This window comes from Salmo salar, chromosome 09, assembly GCF_965601325.2.
Source record: "Salmo salar chromosome 09, fSalSal1, whole genome shotgun sequence".
Taxonomy (NCBI): domain Eukaryota; kingdom Metazoa; phylum Chordata; class Actinopteri; order Salmoniformes; family Salmonidae; genus Salmo; species Salmo salar.
Window position 1 is genome coordinate 146,793,744 of NC_138299.1, and position 22,077 is coordinate 146,815,820.

The 22,077-nt window shown below is 43.7% G+C and overlaps 1 protein-coding gene and 1 pseudogene across 1 annotated transcript; one reads left to right on the top strand and one right to left on the bottom strand.

The window, feature by feature from the left end:
- Positions 1–5,638: 5,638 nt before the first annotated feature.
- Positions 5,639–15,633, top strand: LOC106613160 (period circadian protein homolog 2-like; annotated as a pseudogene).
- A 4,074-nt stretch (positions 15,634–19,707) lies between these two features.
- LOC106613171 (transcription cofactor HES-6) lies at positions 19,708–21,427 on the bottom strand. Its single transcript, XM_014215164.3, has 4 exons — positions 21,102–21,427; positions 20,898–20,984; positions 20,716–20,791; positions 19,708–20,571 (listed from the first exon to the last, which is right to left on the bottom strand). Exons 1-4 carry the CDS (start codon positions 21,183–21,185, stop codon positions 20,108–20,110), a joined length of 711 nt encoding a protein of 236 aa, XP_014070639.1. The 5' UTR covers positions 21,186–21,427; the 3' UTR covers positions 19,708–20,107.
- Positions 21,428–22,077: the final 650 nt, after the last annotated feature.

A 22,077-nucleotide genomic window follows, 5' to 3' on the forward strand; every position in this document is an offset into this window, starting at 1 on the left:
GGTGTCTCCAGACTGTCACGTCTGTCACATGTGCTCAGTGTGAACCTGCTTTCATCTGTGAAGAGCACAGGGCGCCAGTGGCGAATTTGCCAATCTTGGTGTTCTCAGGCAAATGCCAAACGTCCTGCATGGTGTTGGGCTGTAAGCACAACCCCCACCTGTGGACGTCGGGCCCTCATACCACCCTCATGGAGTCTGTTTCTGACCGTTTGAGCAGACACATGCACATTTGTGGCCTGCTGGAGGTCATTGTGCAGGGCTCTGGTAGTGCTCCTCCTGCTCCTCCTTGCACAAAGGCGGAGGTAGCGGTCCTGCTGCTGGGTTGTTGCCCTCCTACGGCCTCCTCCACATCTCCTGATGTACTGGCCTGTCTCCTGGTAGCGCCTCCATGCTCTGGACACTACGCTGACACACACAGAAAACCTTCTTGCCACAGCTCGCATTGATGTGCCATCCTGGATGAGCTGCACTACCTGAGCCACTTGTGTGGGTTGTAGACTCCGTCTCATGCTACCACTAGAGTGAAAGCACCGCCAGCATTCAAAAGTGACCAAAACATCAGCCAGGATCATAGGAACTGAGAAGTGGTCTGTGGTTACCACCTGCAGAACCACTCCTTTATTGGGGGTGTCTGGCTAATTGCCTATAATTTCCACCTGTTGTCTATTCCATTTGCACAACAGCATGTGAAATTTATTGTCAATCAGTGTTGCTTCCTAAGTGGACAGTTTGATTTCACAGAAGTGTGATTGACTTGGAGTTACATTGTGTTGTTTAAGTGTTCCCTTTATTATTTTGAGCAGTATATATATATATATATATATGTGTGTAAATATATATATATATATATATGTGTGTAAATAAATGTTTAACGCAAAAATGAGTTGCATAACCAACAATACTGATCTTTACATGTTCTACATAGGCCTACAGTAAAATACGGTCAATATTTTAATTGGCTAGGGTCTATTTTTCTCCACTTCTTGTCTGACTGACATGCCCAAAGTAAACTGCCAGTTACTCAGGCCCAGAAGCCAGGATATGCATATAATCGGTACCATTGGATAGAAAACACTTTGAAGTTTGTAGAAATGTTAAAATAATGTATGAGACTATAACACATTTGATATGGTAGGAGAAAATCCAACCTGAAAAATATATTTTTCTGAGAGCCCATGGTCTTACAATGGAAGGCTATGGGGTATATGCAATTCCAGCTCCCAGATTGCAATTCCTATGGCTTCCACTAGATGTCAACAGTCTTTGTTCATAGTTTCAGGCTTGTTTCTTCCCAAACGAGGAAGAATTGTGAGTTTTGGTACTGGCAGTCAGAGTTGGAAATCAGTCTGTGCGCGTGCAACGAAGAGGACATGCACCTGATAATTTTACTTTCCTATTGAACATACTTCTTTCCGTATGAAATATTATAGTTTAATTACATTTTAGGGTACCTGAGGATTAAATAGAACCGTATTTTGATTTGTTTTAACAAAGTTTAGTGGTAGCTTTTTGGATTTCTTTCTCTGCATGTTGAACGAGTGGATTACTCAAATCGATGGCGCTAACTAAACAGACTTTTTGGCATATTAAGAAGGATTTTATCTAACAAAATGACCGTGCATGTTGTAGCTGGGACCCTTTGGATTGCAAATCAGAGGCATATTTTCAAAAAGTAAGTGAATATTTAATCGCTATTTGTGATTTTATGAAGCCTGTGCTGGTTGAAAAATATTTTGATGTGGGGCGCCATCCTCAAACAATCGCATGGCATGCTTTTGCTGTAAAGCCTATTGTAAATCGGACAATGCCGTTAGATTAACAATAATTTAAGTTTTTAACTGATATAAGACACTTGTATGTACCTAGATGTTTGATAGCCATAATTTTTATGATTATTTATTTGAATTGGTGCCCTCCAATTTCACCAGAAGTTGTCTGGCCCGCTGGCGGGTGCCTCTGTTGCCTCCCTGTTTGTAATCTGTCTCAGCATCTTCTCTACTGTCTCTAGCTGTCCATCTGTTTGCTGTGATTCTCCTTGTTGTCCTCTGTAGTCACTATCTGTCTTTGCGTCTCCTTGTGCTCCTCTGTTGTCACTGACTGTCTGTCACTCTTAAGTGTTACTTGCTATTACATAGACACTGAGTGTACAAAACATTAGGAACACCTTCCTAATATTGAGTTGCACCCACTTGTGCCCTCAGAACAGCCTCAATTCATCGGGCATGGACTCTACAAGGTGTTGAAAGTGTTCCACAAGGGATGCTGGCCCATGTTGAATCCAATGCTTCCCACAATTGTGTCAAGTTGGCTGGATGGGTTCTGAGGGACTCAGCTCTCTGCTAGGGTGCTGAGGGACTCAGCTCTGTGCTAGGGTGCTGAGGGACTCAGCTCTGTGCTAGGGTGCTGAGGGACTCAGCTCTGTGCTAGGGTGCTGAGGGACTCAGCTCTGTGCTAGGGTGCTGAGGGACTTAGCTCTGCTCTCCATGAAGCGCTGCTGGTCCAATGGGAAGCTCATATAATCTGATAGGCTTATGTATTGTGTTTTGTAAAGTGTGTCATGTCTTTGGCATCATTAAAACGGAAGACATGTTTATCAAATATCAAATTATTTGATCAACTTAATTTTAATTTTATCAAATTATTATTATTACGCGATTAAACTGATTAATCGTGGAACTGTAATTAACTAGGAGGTCGGGGCACCAAGGAAAATATTCAGATTACAAAGTTACAATTTTCCTAATATAACTTTCAGATATCATAATATCTGATCTCTGAGTCTTCTGATTTAATGACGTATTCTTTACCTTGGTCAGTCTCATTCCAAACGTCGTAAATTGTTGGTTATCTGCACGAACCCAGTCTTCACTATGAGTCATCCATACATCAATTGTCTTAAAATCATTTATTTACTAAACGAAATAATTTACAGAAATGCATAATCAAACAGATATGGTTACAAGGAAATGATAGGAGAATGTGCCCTAGTGGGCTAAACCGGCATGGCGGCTTGTTAAACAAAAGGGGGGTGGGGGTCAGCTGAGAAGACACTACAGAGGTGATAAATATTAACAATTGAAATGCTAATCCTTTGCACATGAACGCTCACTCATTCGGGAACAATTGCCATCAATATATATATTTACGCTCAGTGTGTCGTCGGGATCTTTGTTGGAAAGGTCGTTCTGTTGGAGAGTTCTCTCTCTCTCTCTCTCTCTCTCTTGGTTAGAATGGATCTTTCAAAGTGACATTCGTTCATGTCGTTATAGGACAGATGTTGCAGCGGTCTTCACGTTCAATGATACCGAATTCCTAGCTGCAGACTAGTAATTAATATCAAAGACTTGTTCTTATTCTGTATCGATAGTCTAATGGTTTAACCACGTGGTATGGTTAAAGTTCAGTAGAGGGATGCATGGTCAAACCTATTAGCCAACTCGTAATGGAGTGGAGGCCTGGTCTGGGGAAAGAAACCCTGGGTGGGGGTTTTATTCGGAATGACAGAAAAAGGCTGTCTCATGACGCCAGGTCTCGTCTGTTCATGGGGGCGTGCCGATGACCTGGTAAAACTTTAAACAGAAAATACAATTCTCTCACATTTACATCTTACAAGCATCCCAACATATTCCAAATAGCTTAATCCTTATTCATTAATTTTATACAACCATTTAGATGTAAGTCTCATAGCTGAGGCTAGTATATAAACATTATTATGGTAATATGGCCGTATTGTCTCTCACGAGTTTCACAAAATTGTACCAAACGGACCAGTTCGTAGCTGGATTCTTCACCGATCTTTTATACCTTCTCCAGAACATAAATGTTGTTCGATTCTCTCGTCCTGTGAGGTGGAAGAATTCCTTTGTCTCTCCATGAAAACACGCTGTCTCTATATACTGTGGCCATGAGGTGGGACATTTTCTTAGGAATTTACGACCCCTTCTGATCACAGCAGCCTGGGTGTAGGAGACAGAGGGAGATGGTGAAGAAGTGCAGGGGGAGGGGGTCAACTGTGCGCGCTGTACCCAAAGAGGGCAACGTCATGACAAGTGTTTTATGTTTCTCTGTTTTGTAACACAGTTGCATCAATGAAGGCTCTGTTTAGCTGGTTAATGTATGTAATGTAAGGTTGGGATAATTTAACTGAATGTCAGACCAGAATTCTCTTCATGCAACTCTGTCATATTTCACATTCAAATAAAATCTTGGAAATGGGTGTGTGTGTGTGTGTGTGTGTGTGTGTGTGTGTGTGTGTGTGTGTGTGTGTGTGTGTGTGTGTGTGTGTGTGTGTGTGTGTGTGTGTGTGTGTGTGTGTGTGTTAGTGTGTATGTAACAGGATAGCTGTCTCACCTTTTAGGACCTCTCTTTAGAAATGGTTGAGCTAGATCGAACCAGTCTCAGACTTAGTCCGGTTGGAAAGGGCAGGAAATGGTAACAAAACAAACAACATTGAATAATCATACAGTATGTCATCTTAGACTAGTCAATGGCCTGGCCTTCAAGGGTAGACTGAGGCTTCGACTGAAGAAGTCTTTGTGTGTGTATTGAGTTTTCCTGATCAGGGCCATTTTAATACCTTTCTGACTGATTCTCCTGATCACAGCTCTGGTTTGCGGCTAAAGCTGTTGCTACAGTAGCTGTTAGTTTATGGATGAATCACGCCTAAGAGAGTGTCTCTGTTTGGCTCCATAGAGAATATCTTGTGTAACCATTTCACTGCACCTGCGATAACAATTGCAAAACTTTGTGTGCAACCAATAAACTTTGATTTGATAGTATCTCAGGAGAGGATCATGTTCCTGAACCTGCTGACCCAGGGGCAGGGCTTTTGCAGTGACTGTATTACCGCCACACCGGCGGTAACAAGTTATGAAGGCAGTCAAAGTTTAGTCAAGGTAATTACAGTAGGATTCTCCAAGCTCTGATGCTGCTGATGGTCATTAGTAACCTACCAAACTTGTTAACTTCCTGGTACTCAGCACTCTATTGGCCTTCTAATCTCTCTGACATCAATGCAAATGTAATCAAAAATCGAATCAAACACTTCATGAGAGCCCATGAGCTCATGTTGCTTAACATTTCTATAGGCTATGCAATTTCATGAGAAAACAGAGTGATGGCCTCTATTAAAAAAGGAGGATCCCATCAGCTTTCTATAGGCTAGGCCGACTATATTTATTTCTACATTTTTCTAATATTAAGCACATTGCTTATCTTTACAACAGGAGTATAACTTACCTGGCTGGCTTGAAAATAAACCACGGGGAAAAGCGTCCTCCATTCGCTTTTTAAGTACATAGATGACATGTCCATCACACCCAGGCTTTAGCTGTGTCCCATGGCTGTTCATGGTGGTACCTGTGATTTCACAGAGGTCTTATGTGATTGGTCTTATGCAACAGACAATTGTACAGGTAGCTGTGTCCCCTGGCTGGTCATGGAGGTACATCCTATTATAGGCACATCTCACAGGGCTCTAATGTGATTGGTTCATGCTACAATTTGTTATACAACAGCCAATTTTGCAGATACAACTAGATTAACAGATGGAACTGTGGTTTCTCCATCGTTGGCTTATTGAACTGAAAAGATGGAATGTCGTCTGCTGTGTAAACACCTCTCTCTGGCGCCTGTATCCATGGCGACGATGATGATGATGATGCTGTAACTTTATCACAGAACATCTGGCAGTGGAGCAAACAGAGGTGGTTTACCAGGTACCTCTCACTGAGCTGGTTGGGTCATTGATTCATCAAATGCAAAGATGGTCTGTGGAGATGGTCTGATAGAACAGAAAGGGTTCAGGAAGTGACCACATAGTACGGGAGGTTGACGCCCCTCTCTGGGTGAACAGGAAGCAGAAATTAGTTACATCTGGTTGGTTCGGCCATTCATATGGGAGAAAATGGATATGGAAGGAATAGGTTTTAGGATAAACGTAGAAAATAAGGTCTGAGGTTAACATTTTACATTTATGTAATTTAGCAGAAGCTCTTATCCAGAGCAAGTAGGGTTAAGTGCATTGCTCCAGGGCACATCGACAGAGTTGTCACCTAGTTGGCTCAGGGATTCGAACCAGCGACATTTCAGTTACTGCTTACTGGCCCAGTGTTTGTATTTTTACTACTTTAAAGTACTTTACACCACTGCACACAACCAAATGAAAAAGTGTATTACGTTCCTTTGCCAACCCATGTGGGATATGCTGCCTGCAACACATTTCAACAAAGAACAAATTGTACTGTTTTTTTTAATCAATGACTATGGCACATTAGTCCCAGTGAAGTCTCTTCTCTCAGGGAAAAGTGTGTTGTTGCCAGCCAAAATGTCTTTACTTTCCCTTACTGGTTCCATAGAACACTTGAAACTCCACAAAATAATCCATCTCCTGTAGTCTGTACAGGTTGAAGAGCACTTTAGTGAGGGAACATAATGTGTTCTTACACAGACAGACAGACAGACAGACAGACAGACAGACAGACAGACAGACAGACAGACAGACAAACAGACAGTGCGTCTATTTCAGATACAGACAGAGGAGTACCCTTGACTTTTCTGATAATGACCACCAAATCAGCAAAGGTTCAGATCATTCTGAAACAGACCGATTTATCTTTTTGGGGGGTTTATTTGTTTTTATGTTTTTTTGCAAATAGCACATTTCTACAATTACAGTACAATTAATGCAATGTTATAACCAGGTTCAGGATATTTGTATTTATTTATATTTATTATGTTTTTGCTGTGGCTGTCTCTCTCATCACAGAGAAGATAGTGTACATCTCGGACCAGGCGGCGACCATCTTGCACTGCAATCGGGAGCAGTTCACCAACGCTAAGTTTGTAGAGTTCCTGACCCCTCAGGATGTCAATGTGTTCTACAGCTTCACCACACCCTACCATCTGCCCTCCTGGAGCATGTGCACTGGAACAGCTACCTATGACCCTTCTACACACACAGACGTATCTCTTCCCTTCTATGCACTCAACGATACAAGCTGTTACTACAGTACCTATGTATACGCATGATGAAGCACGTCTGCAGGCATATCCAGTGGATATTGATGAGCAGCAGGTAGGCTGTTGGAAGTAGACTCAACTGGATTAATCTGGCTGCTTGGATATATACAGTGCCTTGCGAAAGTATTCGGCCCCCTTGAACTTTTCGACCTTTTGCCACATTTCAGGCTTCAAATATAAAGATATAAAACTGTATTTTTTTGTGAAGAATCAACAACAAGTGGGACACAATCATGAAGTGGAACGAAATTTATTGGATATTTCAAACTTTTTTAACAAATAAAAAACTGAAAAATTGGGCGTGCAAAATTATTCAGCCCCCTTAAGTTAATACTTTGTAGCGCCACCTTTTGCTGCGATTACAGCTGTATGTCGCTTGGGGTATGTCTCTATCAGTTTTGCACATCGAGACACTGACATTTTTGCCCATTCCTCCTTGCAAAACAGCTCGAGCTCAGTGAGGTTGGATGGAGAGCGTTTGTGAACAGCAGTTTTCAGTTCTTTCCACAGATTCTCGATTGGAATCAGGTCTGGACTTTGACTTGGCCATTCTAACACCTGGATATGTTTATTTGTGAACCATTCCATTGTAGATTTTGCTTTATGTTTTGGATCATTGTCTTGTTGGAAGACAAATCTCCGTCCCAGTCTCAGGTCTTTTGCAGACTCCATCAGGTTTTCTTCCAGAATGGTCCTGTATTTGGCTCCATCCATCTTCCCATCAATTTTAACTATCTTCCCTGCCCCTGCTGAAGAAAAGCAGGCCCAAACCATGATGCTGCCACCACCATGTTTGACAGTGGGGATGGTGTGTTCAGGGTGATGAGCTGTGTTGCTTTTACGCCAAACATAACGTTTTGCATTGTTGCCAAAAAGTTCGATTTTGGTTTCATCTGACCAGAGCACCTTCTTCCACATGTTTGGTGTGTCTCCCAGGTGGCTAGTGGCAAACTTTAAACGACATTTTTTATGGATATCTTTAAGAAATGGCTTTCTTCTTGCCACTCTTCCATAAAGGCCAGATTTGTGCAGTATACGACTGATTGTTGTCCTATGGACAGAGTCTCCCACCTCAGCTGTAGATCTCTGCAGTTCATCCAGAGTGATCATGGGCCTCTTGGCTGCATCTCTGATCAGTCTTCTCCTTGTATGAGCTGAAAGTTTAGAGGGACGGCCGGGTCTTTTTAGATTTGCAGTGGTTTGATACTCCTTCCATTTCAATATTATCGCTTGCACAGTGCTCCTTGGGATGTTTAAAGCTTGGGAAATCTTTTTGTATCCAAATCCGGCTTTAAACTTCTCCACAACAGTATCTCGGACCTGCCTGGTGTGTTCCTTGTTCTTCATGATGCTCTCTGCGCTTTAAACGGACCTCTGAGACTATCACAGAGCAGGTGCATTTATACGGAGACTTTACACACAGGTGTATTCTATTTATCATCATTAGTCATTTAGGTCAACATTGGATCATTCAGAGATCCTCACTGAACTTCTGGAGAGAGTTTGCTGCACTGACAGTAAAGGGGCTGAATAATTTTGTACGGCCAATTTTTCAGTTTTTTATTTGTTAAAAAACTTTGAAATATCCAATAAATTTCGTTCCACTTCATAATTGTGTCCCACTTGTTGTTGATTCTTCACAATAAATTACAGTTTTATATCTTTATGTTTGAAGCCTGAAATGTGGCAAAAGGTCGAAAAGTTCAAGGGGGCCGAATACTTTCGCAAGGCACTGTATATATAACTCTCTCTCGCTCTCTCTCTCTCAGAATCCTCTCCCACGGAGTGCAGGCTGTAGAAATCCTCCTTCTGCCGCATCAGTTGAGCAGGAAACCATCGATCACAAGGGGGAGGATTAGAGTGGTAGGGAGAGAGGAGGGATGGGATGAGGGAGTCAGCTTTGGTCTTTTATCACCACCTAGTGGTTAGTGACTCTACTAAGGAGCTCTGTATGATGTAAAGAAGCAATTTAGTGTTGAACAGGGGAGGTAGCGTTGGTATGTATGTATGTTGTGACTCCATGCTCTGTGTGTGTGGTGCATAGTGGTGGATGTGGGAGAGGAGGGAGCCTGCAGTACTTCCTGTTCCGTATGACCACCTACCTGACGAAGGTCCAGGTTGCTGAGTTGGCTGAGGAACAGTCCTGCTGGCTGCTACTGGCTGAGAGGGTACAGTCGGGCTACGATGGTAAGACACACACAGCCATCAGTCTCTCTGTGATCTCAATGTCTCTCTCAGCACTATCGAACAGTGAGTCTCATACACACACTAGAATGCACACATACATTCAAGCCTAATGCCCATTCACAGCCTAACACACACACACTCAACACAATCTGTCTTTTTCACATAATTTCTAACTGTTTCTGTTTTCCTTCCCAGCCCCCAGGATCCCTTCTGACAACTGCATCTTCACCACGACACACACACCCAGCTGTGTGTTCCAGGACATAGATGAGAGGTGAGGTCATTAACATTTATACACAACACCTCATCTGTTTATGTGCAAGGCTCAAGAAAAAATGGTGCCAGAGAAGAAGGCTGATGTTTACGTGTCCCCAACCGATTGTGTTTGTTTGTTTGTTTGTAACTTATTTTGTACATAATGTTGCCACTACCGTCTCTTATGACTGAAAATAACTTCTGGACATCAGGACTGCGATTACCCACCACGGACAAGCAGAATCCTTTTTTCCCCTTAAAGAGTCTGAAGAACCCGACGCAAATGATATACTGCTTTCTCGGGAACAGGCACAGATTCCTGTGATTTGCGTGAAGAGGAGGCAGAGAAAAAGGGGCCAGAGGGCGGGCTGCCTTCTGAGAATTTGTAGGCGATTGAATAAACCTCCACTTCCTTCCATTCTGCTAGCAAACGTGCAATCTTTGGAGAATAAATCGATGACCTACACGGTAGATTAAACTACCAACGGGTCATTCAAAACTGTAATATCTTATGCTTCACGGAGTTGTGGCTAAACGATGACACTATCAACATACATCTGGCTGGTTATACGCTGTACCAACAGGGTAGAACAGTGGCGTCTGGTAAGACAAGGGGTGGTGGACTATGTATTTTTGTAAATAACAGTTTGTGCACGATATCTAAGGAAGTCTCTAGCTATTGCTCACCTGAGGTAGAGTATCTCATGATAAGCTGTAGACCACACTATCTACCTAGAGAGTTTTCATCTGTATTTTCCATAGCTGTTTACATACCACCACAGACTGAGGCTAGCACTGAGACAGCATTGAATGAGCTGTATTCCACCATAAGCAAACAAGAAAATGCTCACCCAGCGGCGGCGCTCTATTCATTATTGTAAATAGACAAATATGGGAGTACATGGAAAAGAATGACCTGATTACAGCCAATCAGCATGCTTATCGCAAAAAGCATTCCACTACCACTGCATTGGTTGACATGACTGACCAGAGGCTCAATGCTATGGATAAAGACAGGTTTGTGGGTGTACTATTTTTTTTTATTTTAGTGCAGCATTTGATAAGTGGATCATGAAGTAATTTTGACAAAATGATTGCATTATGGGTTTAAGGAGGCAACATTGAATTGGGTTATCATATTTAACTGACAAGAAACAGTCATGCTTTAAACTGTAGAATACTTCATGGCAGCCACTTCTTTACTTAATATATACCAATGACCTTCCTTATGCCTTAACTCAAGCTACTATATTTGCAGATGATACTACAATTTATACAGCAAGACAATCGGTTCAACAGGTACAGCAAGCTCTAGAAGTAGATCTGGGAAATATCAGGGAGTGGGTTTGCTAGAACAAACTTCTTTTGAACACCATCAATCAACAAGACACCGGTCTCAACGTCAACTAGGCACTCTAATGTACTCGTCCTCTTGCTCAGTTGTGCACCGGGGCCTCCCACTCCTCTTTCTGTTCTGGTTAGAGCCAGTTTGCGCTGTTCTGTAAAGGGAGTAGTACACAGCGTTGTACCAGATCTTTAGTTTCTTGGCAATTTCTCGCATGGACTAGCCTTCATTCTCAGAACAAGTATAGACTGACAAGTTTCAGAAGGAAGTTCTTTGTTTCTGGCCATTTCGAGCCCGTAATCGAACCCACAAATGCTGATGCTCCAGATACTCAACTAGTCTAAAGAAGGCCAGTTTTATTGCTTCTTTAATCAGAACAACTGTTTTCAGCAGTGCTAGCATAATTGCAAAAGGGTTTTCTAATGATCAATTAGCCTTTTTAAAATGATAAACTTGGATTAGCTAACACAACGTTCCATTGGAACACAGGAGTGATGGTTGCTGATAATGGGCCTCTGTACGCCTATGTAGAAATTCCATAAAATATCTGCGGTTTCCAGCTACAATAGTCATTTACAACATTAACAATGTCGACACTATATTTTTGATCAATTTGATATTATTTTAGTGGACAGAAAATGTGCTTTTCTTTCAAAAACAAGGATATTTCTAAGTGACCCCAAACTTTTGAAAGGTAGTGTAAATTCAAGCAATAATTTAGAACCATTTAAATATAATAAATTGGAAGGTTGTGCGAGACTATGGTAGATGAAGGAATCAATCTGTCTTTTCAGACTGTTAGAGTATTTATCTGGTCAATATGTCATTGTATTATGTCTGTTAGTAACAGTGTGTTATATGTTAAAATGTGATCGTATTATAAACGGTACTTTAATGTTTAAGGACTCTTGGAAGATTAGTCCAAATTAGGACTAAAAGAGATCGTAATAAAATCACATCTGTGTGTTTCTATAACAACACTCTCTTGTCCTCCTACAGCCGGTCCACAAACATGGGCTCCAGTGGTTACGGTAGCCATGGCAGCAACGGTTCCCACGGGAATGGGAAAACCATTGAGAACAGGAATGTGGTTAATGAACCAGGCAAATCCAAGCCGGTGAGTTGGTACCACTCTCTACATTTCTTCTGGTTGTCTTCAGTATTCTAAATCATTGTCTTTTTATTTTCTCGGCTAGATCACTTGCTCTGTCTCTCTTCCCCACTCACACCATCTCTCTCTCTCTCTCTCTCACTCTCTCGCTCTGTGTCTTACAGAGGACATTCCAGGAGATCTGTAAAAGGGACCACATGTTGAAGAGTCAGGACCAGCAGGTCTACTTTCTTTCTCCCTCTCTCTCTCCCTCTCCCTCTTCCTCCAAACCTGAATCCAGGAAAACCACAGACAGTAAGTGGTGCGTGTGTGTGTGTGTGTGTGTGTGTGTGTGTGTGTGTGTGTGTGTGTGTGTGTGTGTGTGTGTGTGTGTGCGTGTGCGTGTGCGTGTGTGTGTGTGTGTGTGTGTGTGTGTGTGTGTGTGTGTGTGTTGGGAGCATAAGAGTCCTGTGGCGTTTCTGAAGGACTCAGTGGTGCCCCCTCTGCTTGTCAAGGACAGTACTGCTACTGCTGCTGCCAGTGTGGAGGAGCTCACCTGTAACGACCAGACTGTCTACTCCTACCAGCAGATCAGCTGTCTGGACAGTTTCATCAGGTATCTGGAGAGCTGTATCACCCCCGTCACGGTGGAGAGGAAGTACCAGTTCTCCTCCTACACTGCATTCTCCATGCATGCTTCACGGTGGGAACTACACATGCAGAGATCATCCGTTCACCTACTCTGCATCTCACAAAGACACGGCGGTCTCAAATTTGGACTCATCAGAAGTGACTATAGATAATAACAGAGACTAGCAGCAGTGTAAAAATGGGGGGGGGGGGGGGGGGGGGGGGGGCAGGCAATTCAAATAGTCTAGGTAGCCATTTGGTTAGATGTTCAGGAGTCTTATGACTTGGGTGTAGAAGCTGTTGAGGAGCCTCTTGGACATAGACTTGGCGCTCTGGTACCATTTGCCATGCGGTAGCAGAAAGAACAGTCTATGACTAGGGTGGCTGTTCTAGCAATTTTTAGGGCCTTCCTCTGACACCGCCTGGTATAGAGGTCCTGGATGGCAAGAAGCTTAGCCCCAGGGATTTTTTTTCACCTTTATTTAACCAGGTAGGCCAGTTGAGAACAAGTTCTCATTTACAACTGTGAGCTGGCCAAGATAAAGCAAAGCAGTGCGACACAAACAACAACATAGAGTTACACATGGAATAAACAAACGTACAGTCAATAACACAATAGAAAAATATATGTACAGTTTGTGCAAACGTAGAAGAGTAGGGAGGTAAGGCAATAAATAGGCCATGGAGGCGAAATAATTACAATTTAGCATTAACACTGGAGTGATAGATGTGTAGATGATGATGTGCAAGTTGAGATACTGGGGTGCAAAAGAGCAAGAGGATAAGTAACAATATGGGGATGAGGTAGTTGGGTGTGCTATTTACAGATTGGCTATGTACAGGTACAGTGATCGGTAAGCTGCTCTGACAGCTGATGTTTAAAGTTAGTGAGGTAGATATAAGACTCCAGCTTCTGTGATTTTTGCAATTCATTCCAGTCATTGGCAGCAGAGAACTGGAAGTAAAGGCGACCAAAGATGGGTGAAATAGGACAGCTGGGACAGATTGGTGAAATGGCTGCAGCACCTACACTTTCCTTCGTTCCTGAGCAGCCCCCATACCAGCCCCAACTAGCCTACACCTACCAGCATCCATCCCCCAGAATTCCCACTCAGAATACCTTTAACCTCCAGCAGGTCTTCCAAGCCCCTCAGATGGCTTACACTACCCAGCAGCCCTTCCAAACCGCCTACTCTATCCAGCTGCCTTTCCCAGCACAGACGATCTACACTACCCAGCAGCCCTTCCAAACCGCCTACTCTATCCAGCTGCCTTTCCCAGCACAGACGATCTACACTACCCAGCAGGCCTTCCCATCCCAGCCCTCCTTCCCAGTGCAGGCTCAGTTTGTCCCCCATGCTTCCTACCCCACCCAAGCCTTCCCCTTCGGCCTGCCTTCCGAGGCCCCCAAAGCCCTGGCTATTGAGACCGGAGAGGGGGCAGTGTCCCTCTCCTCCACCCCTTCCTCCACTGGACAGGTGCTGGCTGTGTTCCCCCCACTGTTTGTCTCGCTGCAGCTCGCCCCTGCAGCTCAACCTGCTGCAGCTAGAGGACAACATGGCACCCCCTAGTGGAGCTCCAGGGAGCAGTACAGTAGCATTGTACAGCAGCACTGTACTGTAGTGTTTGCACTGTGAGGACTCTTCCTGTGACCTGCTGGACATCCTGCTGCATAATGAGACCAACTCATCCTCTGTGTCTGGCTCCGGTTCTGGATCTGGGTGTAGATCTTGGTCCTGCTCTGGTTCCGGGTCCAATGACAGGGGAACATCCAGCAGTGCCTCTGGTAGGAGGAAAGGTCAGCACAAACACAGCAGTCATCTGTACTTCACCTTGCCCAACCAAACTGCAACACTGTGTCTCTCTCAAACTCTCAACCTCACATTACCTCACATTATCCCTCTGTCTCAAGGCTCATGCCTTTAAATATTCCTCTTGTCTTTAGGAGGCAATGACACCTGCAAGTACTTTGGCAGTGTGGACTCCCTGGAGAATGACCCGAAGGCCAAGGTCAAGGCTAAGGCCAGAGAGAGGGTGGAGGCTGAATCTAAGGCTGGACAGAGCCAAGTCCATAGTCAAGGCCAGGGGAGGGGGATGGAGAACACTTAATCGAGTATGTCCACCAGGAACCCCTCTGGCTGCTCATGGCCAACGCCGACGAGAACATCATGATGACCTATCAGATGCCCTAACAGTGAGTGATTGACAGGACCACCGACCAATAGCAGAAGGGGGTCATTGTGGGGATATTTTTCTTATGACCTGGTTTATTATTGGTATTTTATTACTGTTCCTATTGAATCTTGCTTGAAAACATTATCAAAGGCTGAAAGGAAGTGGATGTTTACTTGCTCTTTGCTTATAATTACCTCCGTTTTTGTTAGTAGCCTGTGACAACAATATTTCACCATTATGGTTCTATTCAAGCCATACTAACAGAATGTTGACCCAAACTATAGAGACATTGATTTCTACTGACCTACACTATCTTTAGAGTTTGCTGATAATAATAACAAGTAATGAAATAGGAATTATGATCATACTTAGTAATTGGCTATTAGCTAATTAAGAAAGCCATGATGGTAACACTATGAAGAGTAGATGAGAAGCACTGTTGTTAATCATTTATAATAGAGCTATCTCTCTCTGTGTCCTGGTGTGTACAGGGACATCCAGAAGGTGTTGAGGGAGGACCAGCAGAGGCTGACACTGATGCAGAAGAATCAGCCGCATTTCTCCTCCTTCCAGCAGAGGGAGCTAGTGAAGGAACAGCCCTGGGTGAGGGGGGGGGGGTCTGCCCAAGGCCATCACCGTCAAGGTACATCAAACGTCAGGCTTCACACACACACACCTCTCACACTCAAACACACATGCACATGTATACACACACACACACACACAGAGATGAGTCTATGTCTTCATGTGGGTACCTACACGTATCCTTGTATTTCATCAGGAGTGTTTGCACTGTGAGGACTCGGCCTCAGCCCCTATCGAGGAGGACCTTTCTAACATGGAGGAAGAGAAGGGGGACAGCCCCCCACCACCCAGACAGAGGAGTCCTCCACCCCCCACCCCGACCCAGACTTTGACTTGTAACAGATGACACACTCTGAGCAGCAGAGGGCGATATTTAGCCACTGACAGTGGACCTTCACAAAGTGTGGAGACATACAGTACACTCACTCACGCTGGGGCTGACTCAAACCAGTCGTGTGCCTAGGGCTGGGACAATTACCATGTAACCAACCATTATGGATGAAGACCGACAGAAAAATGTAATAACCGTCGTAACCGTTTAAAAACATTTTTTTAAGTCAATAACACAATAGAAAAATATGTATACAGTGTGAGCAAATTAAGTAAGAAGGTAAGGCAATAAATATGCCAATAATGGCGAAATAATTACAATTTAGCAATTTACACTGGAATGATATGTGGAGATGACGATGTGCAAGTAAAAATACTGGTGTGCAAAAGAGCAGAAAACAAATATGAGGATCAATCAATCAATCAAATGTAGTTATAAAGCCCTACTTACATCAGCTGATGTCACAAAGTGCTGTACAGAAACACAGCCTAAAACCCCAAACAGCAAGCAATGCAGATGTAGAAGCACGGTGGCTAGGAAAAACTCCCTAGAAAGGCCAGAACCTAGGAAGAAACCTAGAGAGGAACCAGGCTTTGAGGCGAGGCCAGTCCTCTTCTGGCTGTGCTGGGTGGAGATTATAACAGAACATGGCCAAGATGTTCAAATGTTCATAGATGACCAGCAGGGTCAAATAATAATAATCTCAGTGGTTGTCGAGGGTGCAACAGGTTAGCACCTCAGGAGAAAATGTCAGTTGGCTTTTCATAGCCGATCAATCAGAGTATCTCTACCACTCTTGCTGTCTCTAGAGAGCTTAAAACAGCAGGTCTGGGACAGGTAGCACGTCCTGTGAGCAGGTCAGGGTTCCATAGCCGCAGGCAGAACAGTTGAAACTGGATCAGCAGCACGGCCAGGTGGACTGGAGACAGCAAGGATGAGGTAAGTAGCTGGTTGGATGTGCTAATTACAGATGGGCTGTGTACAGCTGCAGCAATCGGTAAGCAACGCTTGAAGTTAGTGAGGGAGATATAAGTCTCCAACTTCAGTGATTTTTGCAATTCGTTCCAGTCATTGGGAGCATAGAACTGGAAGGAAAGGCGACTAAAGGTGTTAGCTTTGGGGATGACCGGTTAAATATACCTGCTGGAGCGCGTGCTACAGGTGGGTGTTGCTATGGTGACCAGTAAGCTAAGATAAGGCGGAGCTTTACCTAGCAAAGACTTGTAGATGGCCTGGAGCCAGTGGGTTTGGCGACGAATATGTAGCGAGGCCCAGCCGGTCGCAGTGCTGGGCAGTATATGGGGCTTTGGTGACAAAACAGATGGCACTGTGATAGACTGCATCCAATATGCAGTAGTTGGAGGTTGGAGGCTATTAGAGTGTTGGAGGCTATTTTGTAAATTACATCGCCGAATTCAAGGATCGGTAGGATAGTCAGTTTTAAGAGGGTATGTTTGGCATCATGAGTGACGGATGCTTTGTTGCGAAATAGGAAGCCGATTCTAGATTTAACTTTGGATTGGAGATGCTTAATGCGAGTCTGGAAGGAGAGTTTACAGTCTAGCCAGACAACTAGGTATTTATAGTTGTCCACATATTCTAAGTCAGAACAGTCCAGAGTAGTGATGCTAGTCGGGCGGGCGGGCAGTGATCGGTTGAAGAGCATGCATTTTGTTTTACTAGCATTTAAGAGCAGTTGGAGGCCACGGAAGGAGAGTTGTATGGCGTTGAAGCTTGTCTGGAGGTTTGTTAACACAGTGTCCAAAGAAGGGCCAGAAGTATACAGAATGGTGTCGTCTGCGTGGAGGTGGATCAAAGAATCACCCGCAGCAAGAGCGACATCATTGATATATACAGAGAAAAGAGCCGGCCCGAGAATTGAACCCTGTGGCACCCCCATAGAGACCGCCAGAGGTCCGGACAACAGGTACTCCGATTTGACACACTGAACTCTATCTGATAAGTAGTTAGTGAACCAGGTGAGGCAGTCATTTGAGAATCAAAGGCTGTTGAGTTGTCAGTGTATATGTGTCTCATGGCATATGTCAGTGTATATGTGTCTCATGGTATATGTCAGTGTATATGTGTCTCATGGCATATGTCAGTGTATATTTGTCTCATGGTATATGTCAGTGCATATTTGTCTCATGGTATATGTCAGTGTATATTTGTCTCATGGTATATGTCAGTGTATATTTGTCTCATGGTATATGTCAGTGTATATTTGTCTCATGGTATATGTTAGTGTATATTTGTCTCATGGTATATGTCAGTGTATATTTGTCTCATGGTATATGTCAGTGTATATTTGTCTCATGGTATATGTCAGTGTATATGTGTCTCATGGTATATGTCAGTGTATATTTGTCTCATGGTATATGTCAGTGTATATTTGTCTCATGGTATATGTCAGTGTATATTTGTCTCATTGCCATTTTGAGAACCTGATATTTTAGCACAGTTCATTGCGTTTTTTAGGTGCATTAAAATGTTAATGTTTCCTCCCCCATGTTGATCTGGACAGGTAAGGGTTTGTTTTGTCGGGATGGTGGTCCATGGGGTTTTCACCCTGCATTCTAAGGCTGGAACCTGATGAAGAAGGTAAAAACCCAGATGGAAGATTTTGACTATTGTTCAAAAGCAGCAGGTAATATAGGCCTATTGGGATATTGACTTCCCTGACTCAGTGTCTTCTCTGGGAGGGTTATCTTTGTATGAGTGTCGTGCGTGAAAGCATCAAACACAGCGGGGAAAGCTCAAGAAACTGTCAGAGCGGTGAAGGGCTAGGCCGAAGCTTCTGTTGTTAGATCAGTGATTATTCTTTAGAGTCAAAGACAGTTGAGAGGAGAGACTCATCCAAGGATGGAATGGGAGTCCCAGGGGATCCGTTTCAGAACCATATGCTCCCATCCACGTTTGAATGCCTCATGCCAACTGGCACCGGTCACTAACCTTTAACCCCGGAATTGAAATTCACCATCACGAATCCGCAGCTGATGCGTTAGGATGCTGTGCAATTGTTAATTTGCCTTTATCATTCACGGGACTCGAAAACTAATTTGGTAATATCACCAACATGTCATATGTCACCTTAGATTAATGGTGATTATGCGCCATTATGATAAAGATGGGAAACAGACCCGGGCTCCCTGTAATGGTGCAACAGACTGCTTTATGCACATTTTGAACTATGGGTTTACCAAGCAGCAACAGGCTTTGAAAAACTAATAGGGAAATTGGCTCATGATACAGACGTCATCATGACAAAAATCTATGAATTGGTCTTTTAAAAAACGATATAAGTCGTTTTGTATTAGCCTAAGTGATAAATATGTGTTTTCCTACTCTTGAATCTTTAGGTCTACATTTCTCTCACTCCGAAATGTCCTTTGACAGGTGCAAAGACGAATCAAAGCTATAGGCTACAGCTGTGTCTGTGTCACTATCTCTCAACTCGCTGGCTTTGTCGCCATTCTGTCAAATGGTAGCCTGCCGATCCAAAGCTTTGATCATTGCGTCCTCTGCTTCCATGACCGTTGTTCCACCTCGCCAAATGTGTGGCCCAGGTTTGACCAGCTACAAACCCCTGTGGCTGCTCAACGCTAATCCGACTCGTTAGCCATTCATTCCTTCATCAAAAGATGACAACAGTCTGTGAATCTATTCATGTGTATTTGACAAGAAATTAACATCCGTGATGAAAGTATTTTTCAGGAAACGTTCTTTGTTTTTTTAATAAGAAATGCCAAAAGTGCCTGTAGTTGCAAAATCACCCAGCTAGTTCAGTGTTTTTTCCCCCAGTGGACTTTAATCTTTATCATTGGCACTCATTAGGGCACAGTCGGTCTACTGTAATTGTGATTGAAACATGTCTGTCTAAGCAAATCGATGAGCAAAGGAGGTTGAACGTGCTCATACTCCACCGTGAGTATGACATGATAGCCTAGTCTAAGGTACTCTGCCAATCGTTTATAATGTTATGCAAACAGACGTCAAGTCATTCAGCTTGAAATGCCTTTTAATTTGATTACTTTTGAGTCATTCTGTAAAATGGTGTAAACAATCAAATTTTACACATGAAGACTGTCATTTTCATTAAATTATTTTATTAATCACATTGACATTTTAAGGACAAAACATTCTACACATTGTTACAGCGTCAAGTGGTTGGGGAAATATACGTGTTTCTTTTAAAGGTTACAGGGCGAATAAACAAGGGCCTTTTTTCTGTATGAATCTTCACTGGAAACATTTTTTTATAACCTATTCAAGGCATCACAATAACTTTTTCTTATGCAAATCTTCTATACATATTAAGATATTTACAAAAACAAACATGAGCAGTTCCCAATTGCGCAATAGCAGGAAGTGAATTTCCGGCGGCATGCGCTTTCCAGGTATGTAACAGATGATGTCACAACCTGTGGCCAGGTAGACTCCAAACTATTCTATTAAATCCCAAAGGCAGACAGTTGACCAGTACGGGCCACTACCAGGGCCTCCACATGGATTTGTAGTAGCTGATAGTGGGCATGTTCTGGGCCTCTTGGTTCTCCAGTGCGTCAGTAGCGCGCTGGTTGTGCTCGCTGTCTGTCTCGTACAGGTCAGAGCACAGGTCCTCACTGGAGGTGGTGGAGGCGACGGGGGAGAGGGCCGAGGAAGAGCCGCTGGATATACTCCTGCATCCGGGTGAGGCTAGTGCCGCGCACACTGCCTCGCCGGCTGGCCAAGTGCTGCCGTTGTTGCTGGAAGTGTCCGGTATTATATCCATAACCATGTCCTGGAAGTGATCCTCGTTCAAGGGCATACACTCCAGCAGGTGGTTCAGTAGCTCGGCCGCCACCGTCGCGTCTATCCCGGGACAGTTGGACACAAACATATGGACCTCATGCATGCACTGGATGTAGCCTGCTGCAAACCTCTCGCTGGCCTCCCGGTTCATGATGTCAGTCTCTGAGGAAGAAAGGAAATTAGGCCTACTTAGATTCAGTTGCACTCCCACGGTGGGCGTTATGATAAGCAGCACCTGATCTATGCCTAAATGCACTCTAATGAGTGGATGAAAGGGTCAATAGTGTATGCCATTGCTCAGTTTACCTTGGGGACGATCCTTGAGAATATGCTCCACTTTTTTCACCGTCATCTCCAGAACCTCTGCGTTCTCCACCTTTGACTGAAACCGAGGGGAGACAAAGTGAAAAATATTAGATTTCATTCGCTTCTATTGTATGACAGGTGCGCCAGGTGCGTCTACAGCAGGGGAGGTGCGCCAAACTCACGTCGGTGTCAGCGAGCAAGGTCCGGAGCTCCTGCAAACTCTCATTGATACGAGCACGCCTCTTCTTCTCCACCAAAGGTTTTCTCGCCTGTAACAATGACACATGGGCCTGTTAGTGCGTTGTAACAATGTAATAACTGCATTACTAGGGTAGGCTACTCTATAGAATGGGATCAGCGACACAACAACCACAGATGCCCCTTACCTTTCTATCCCCTTTATTAATCCCGTAGTAGTCATCCTCATCCATGCCAAGTCCGTTCTTGATATGCAGAGCCGAGGGGGCCATGTTGGTTTTGAGCCCGAGCGGTGCAGTCAGTCTGAGATCCCAGTTTTGTATTCAACTGCTATTTTCCCGATCCGTGAAAGAGAGCAGCTGGCAAACGGATCCGGTCAGAGAAAATCTAAACACGACAGGCGAGACACCCTTTGATTATTGTACAATCTTCGATAAACGTACTGCTGGCGCTAAAGAGCTGTTCTGGGTATTTATAAGGACTAATTTGCATATGAATGTGTGGTTTGTCTGCACTAGCCAGCGGACAACAGTGCACACACCGTGAGAGCCAATCAGAGCCCTTTCCTTTGTCTTCGGCCAGCCCTTGCTGCGCGGTGAGGATCAGTAGTGGTCACAATAATTCATATTTTGGGTTGCGTATCTGGCGTCAGTGGTTTTTGTTGTTCAACCGAAGGCTATTCATTTAGGCTAAAGTTTAAGAAATAATGACAATTTTGGGGAAAAAAATAAAAAAGTAGATAACATTGCATGGTATTAACACGTCTTTTGTACCATCTGTTTGTGTCCTAGATAACTGTACGGTATAGGCTATATTCTGTGAAAGGGAATAGGATGGGACAGAGGCTGCTATCACAAATGATATATCCATTCATTATTCATTCGGTTATCAAAGCGCCAATGTCTCCAATGTATTTCACCAGGAAGGCCAATATAACTATTTATGGCAGAACACGGAGAGATATTATGCAGATACCATAGGTAGAAAAAAAACATTTTAGAAAGACATTTCTTTGGACGTGGAGTATTTGCAATATATTTATTTATTTCAAATCCGGACTGCTGATTATCTCAAGACTGAGTCATTTTTTCTCTTCTAATGTTTTCTTGCCCTACCCAGTCCCATTTTTTTGTATGTCCCTGTTCAGGGCTCTGAAGATTTCCC

Coding starts and splice junctions, on each gene's coding strand:
- LOC106613171 (XM_014215164.3), bottom strand. CDS start 21,185: ATGGCCCCCTCGGCTCTGCATATCAAGAACGGACTTGGCATGGATGAG. Junction 20,792..20,897: donor CCTTGCTCGCTGACACCGAC/GTGAGTTTGGCG, acceptor CCTCGGTTTCAG/TCAAAGGTGGAGAACGCAGA. Junction 20,572..20,715: donor TCTCAAGGATCGTCCCCAAG/GTAAACTGAGCA, acceptor TTTCTTCCTCAG/AGACTGACATCATGAACCGG.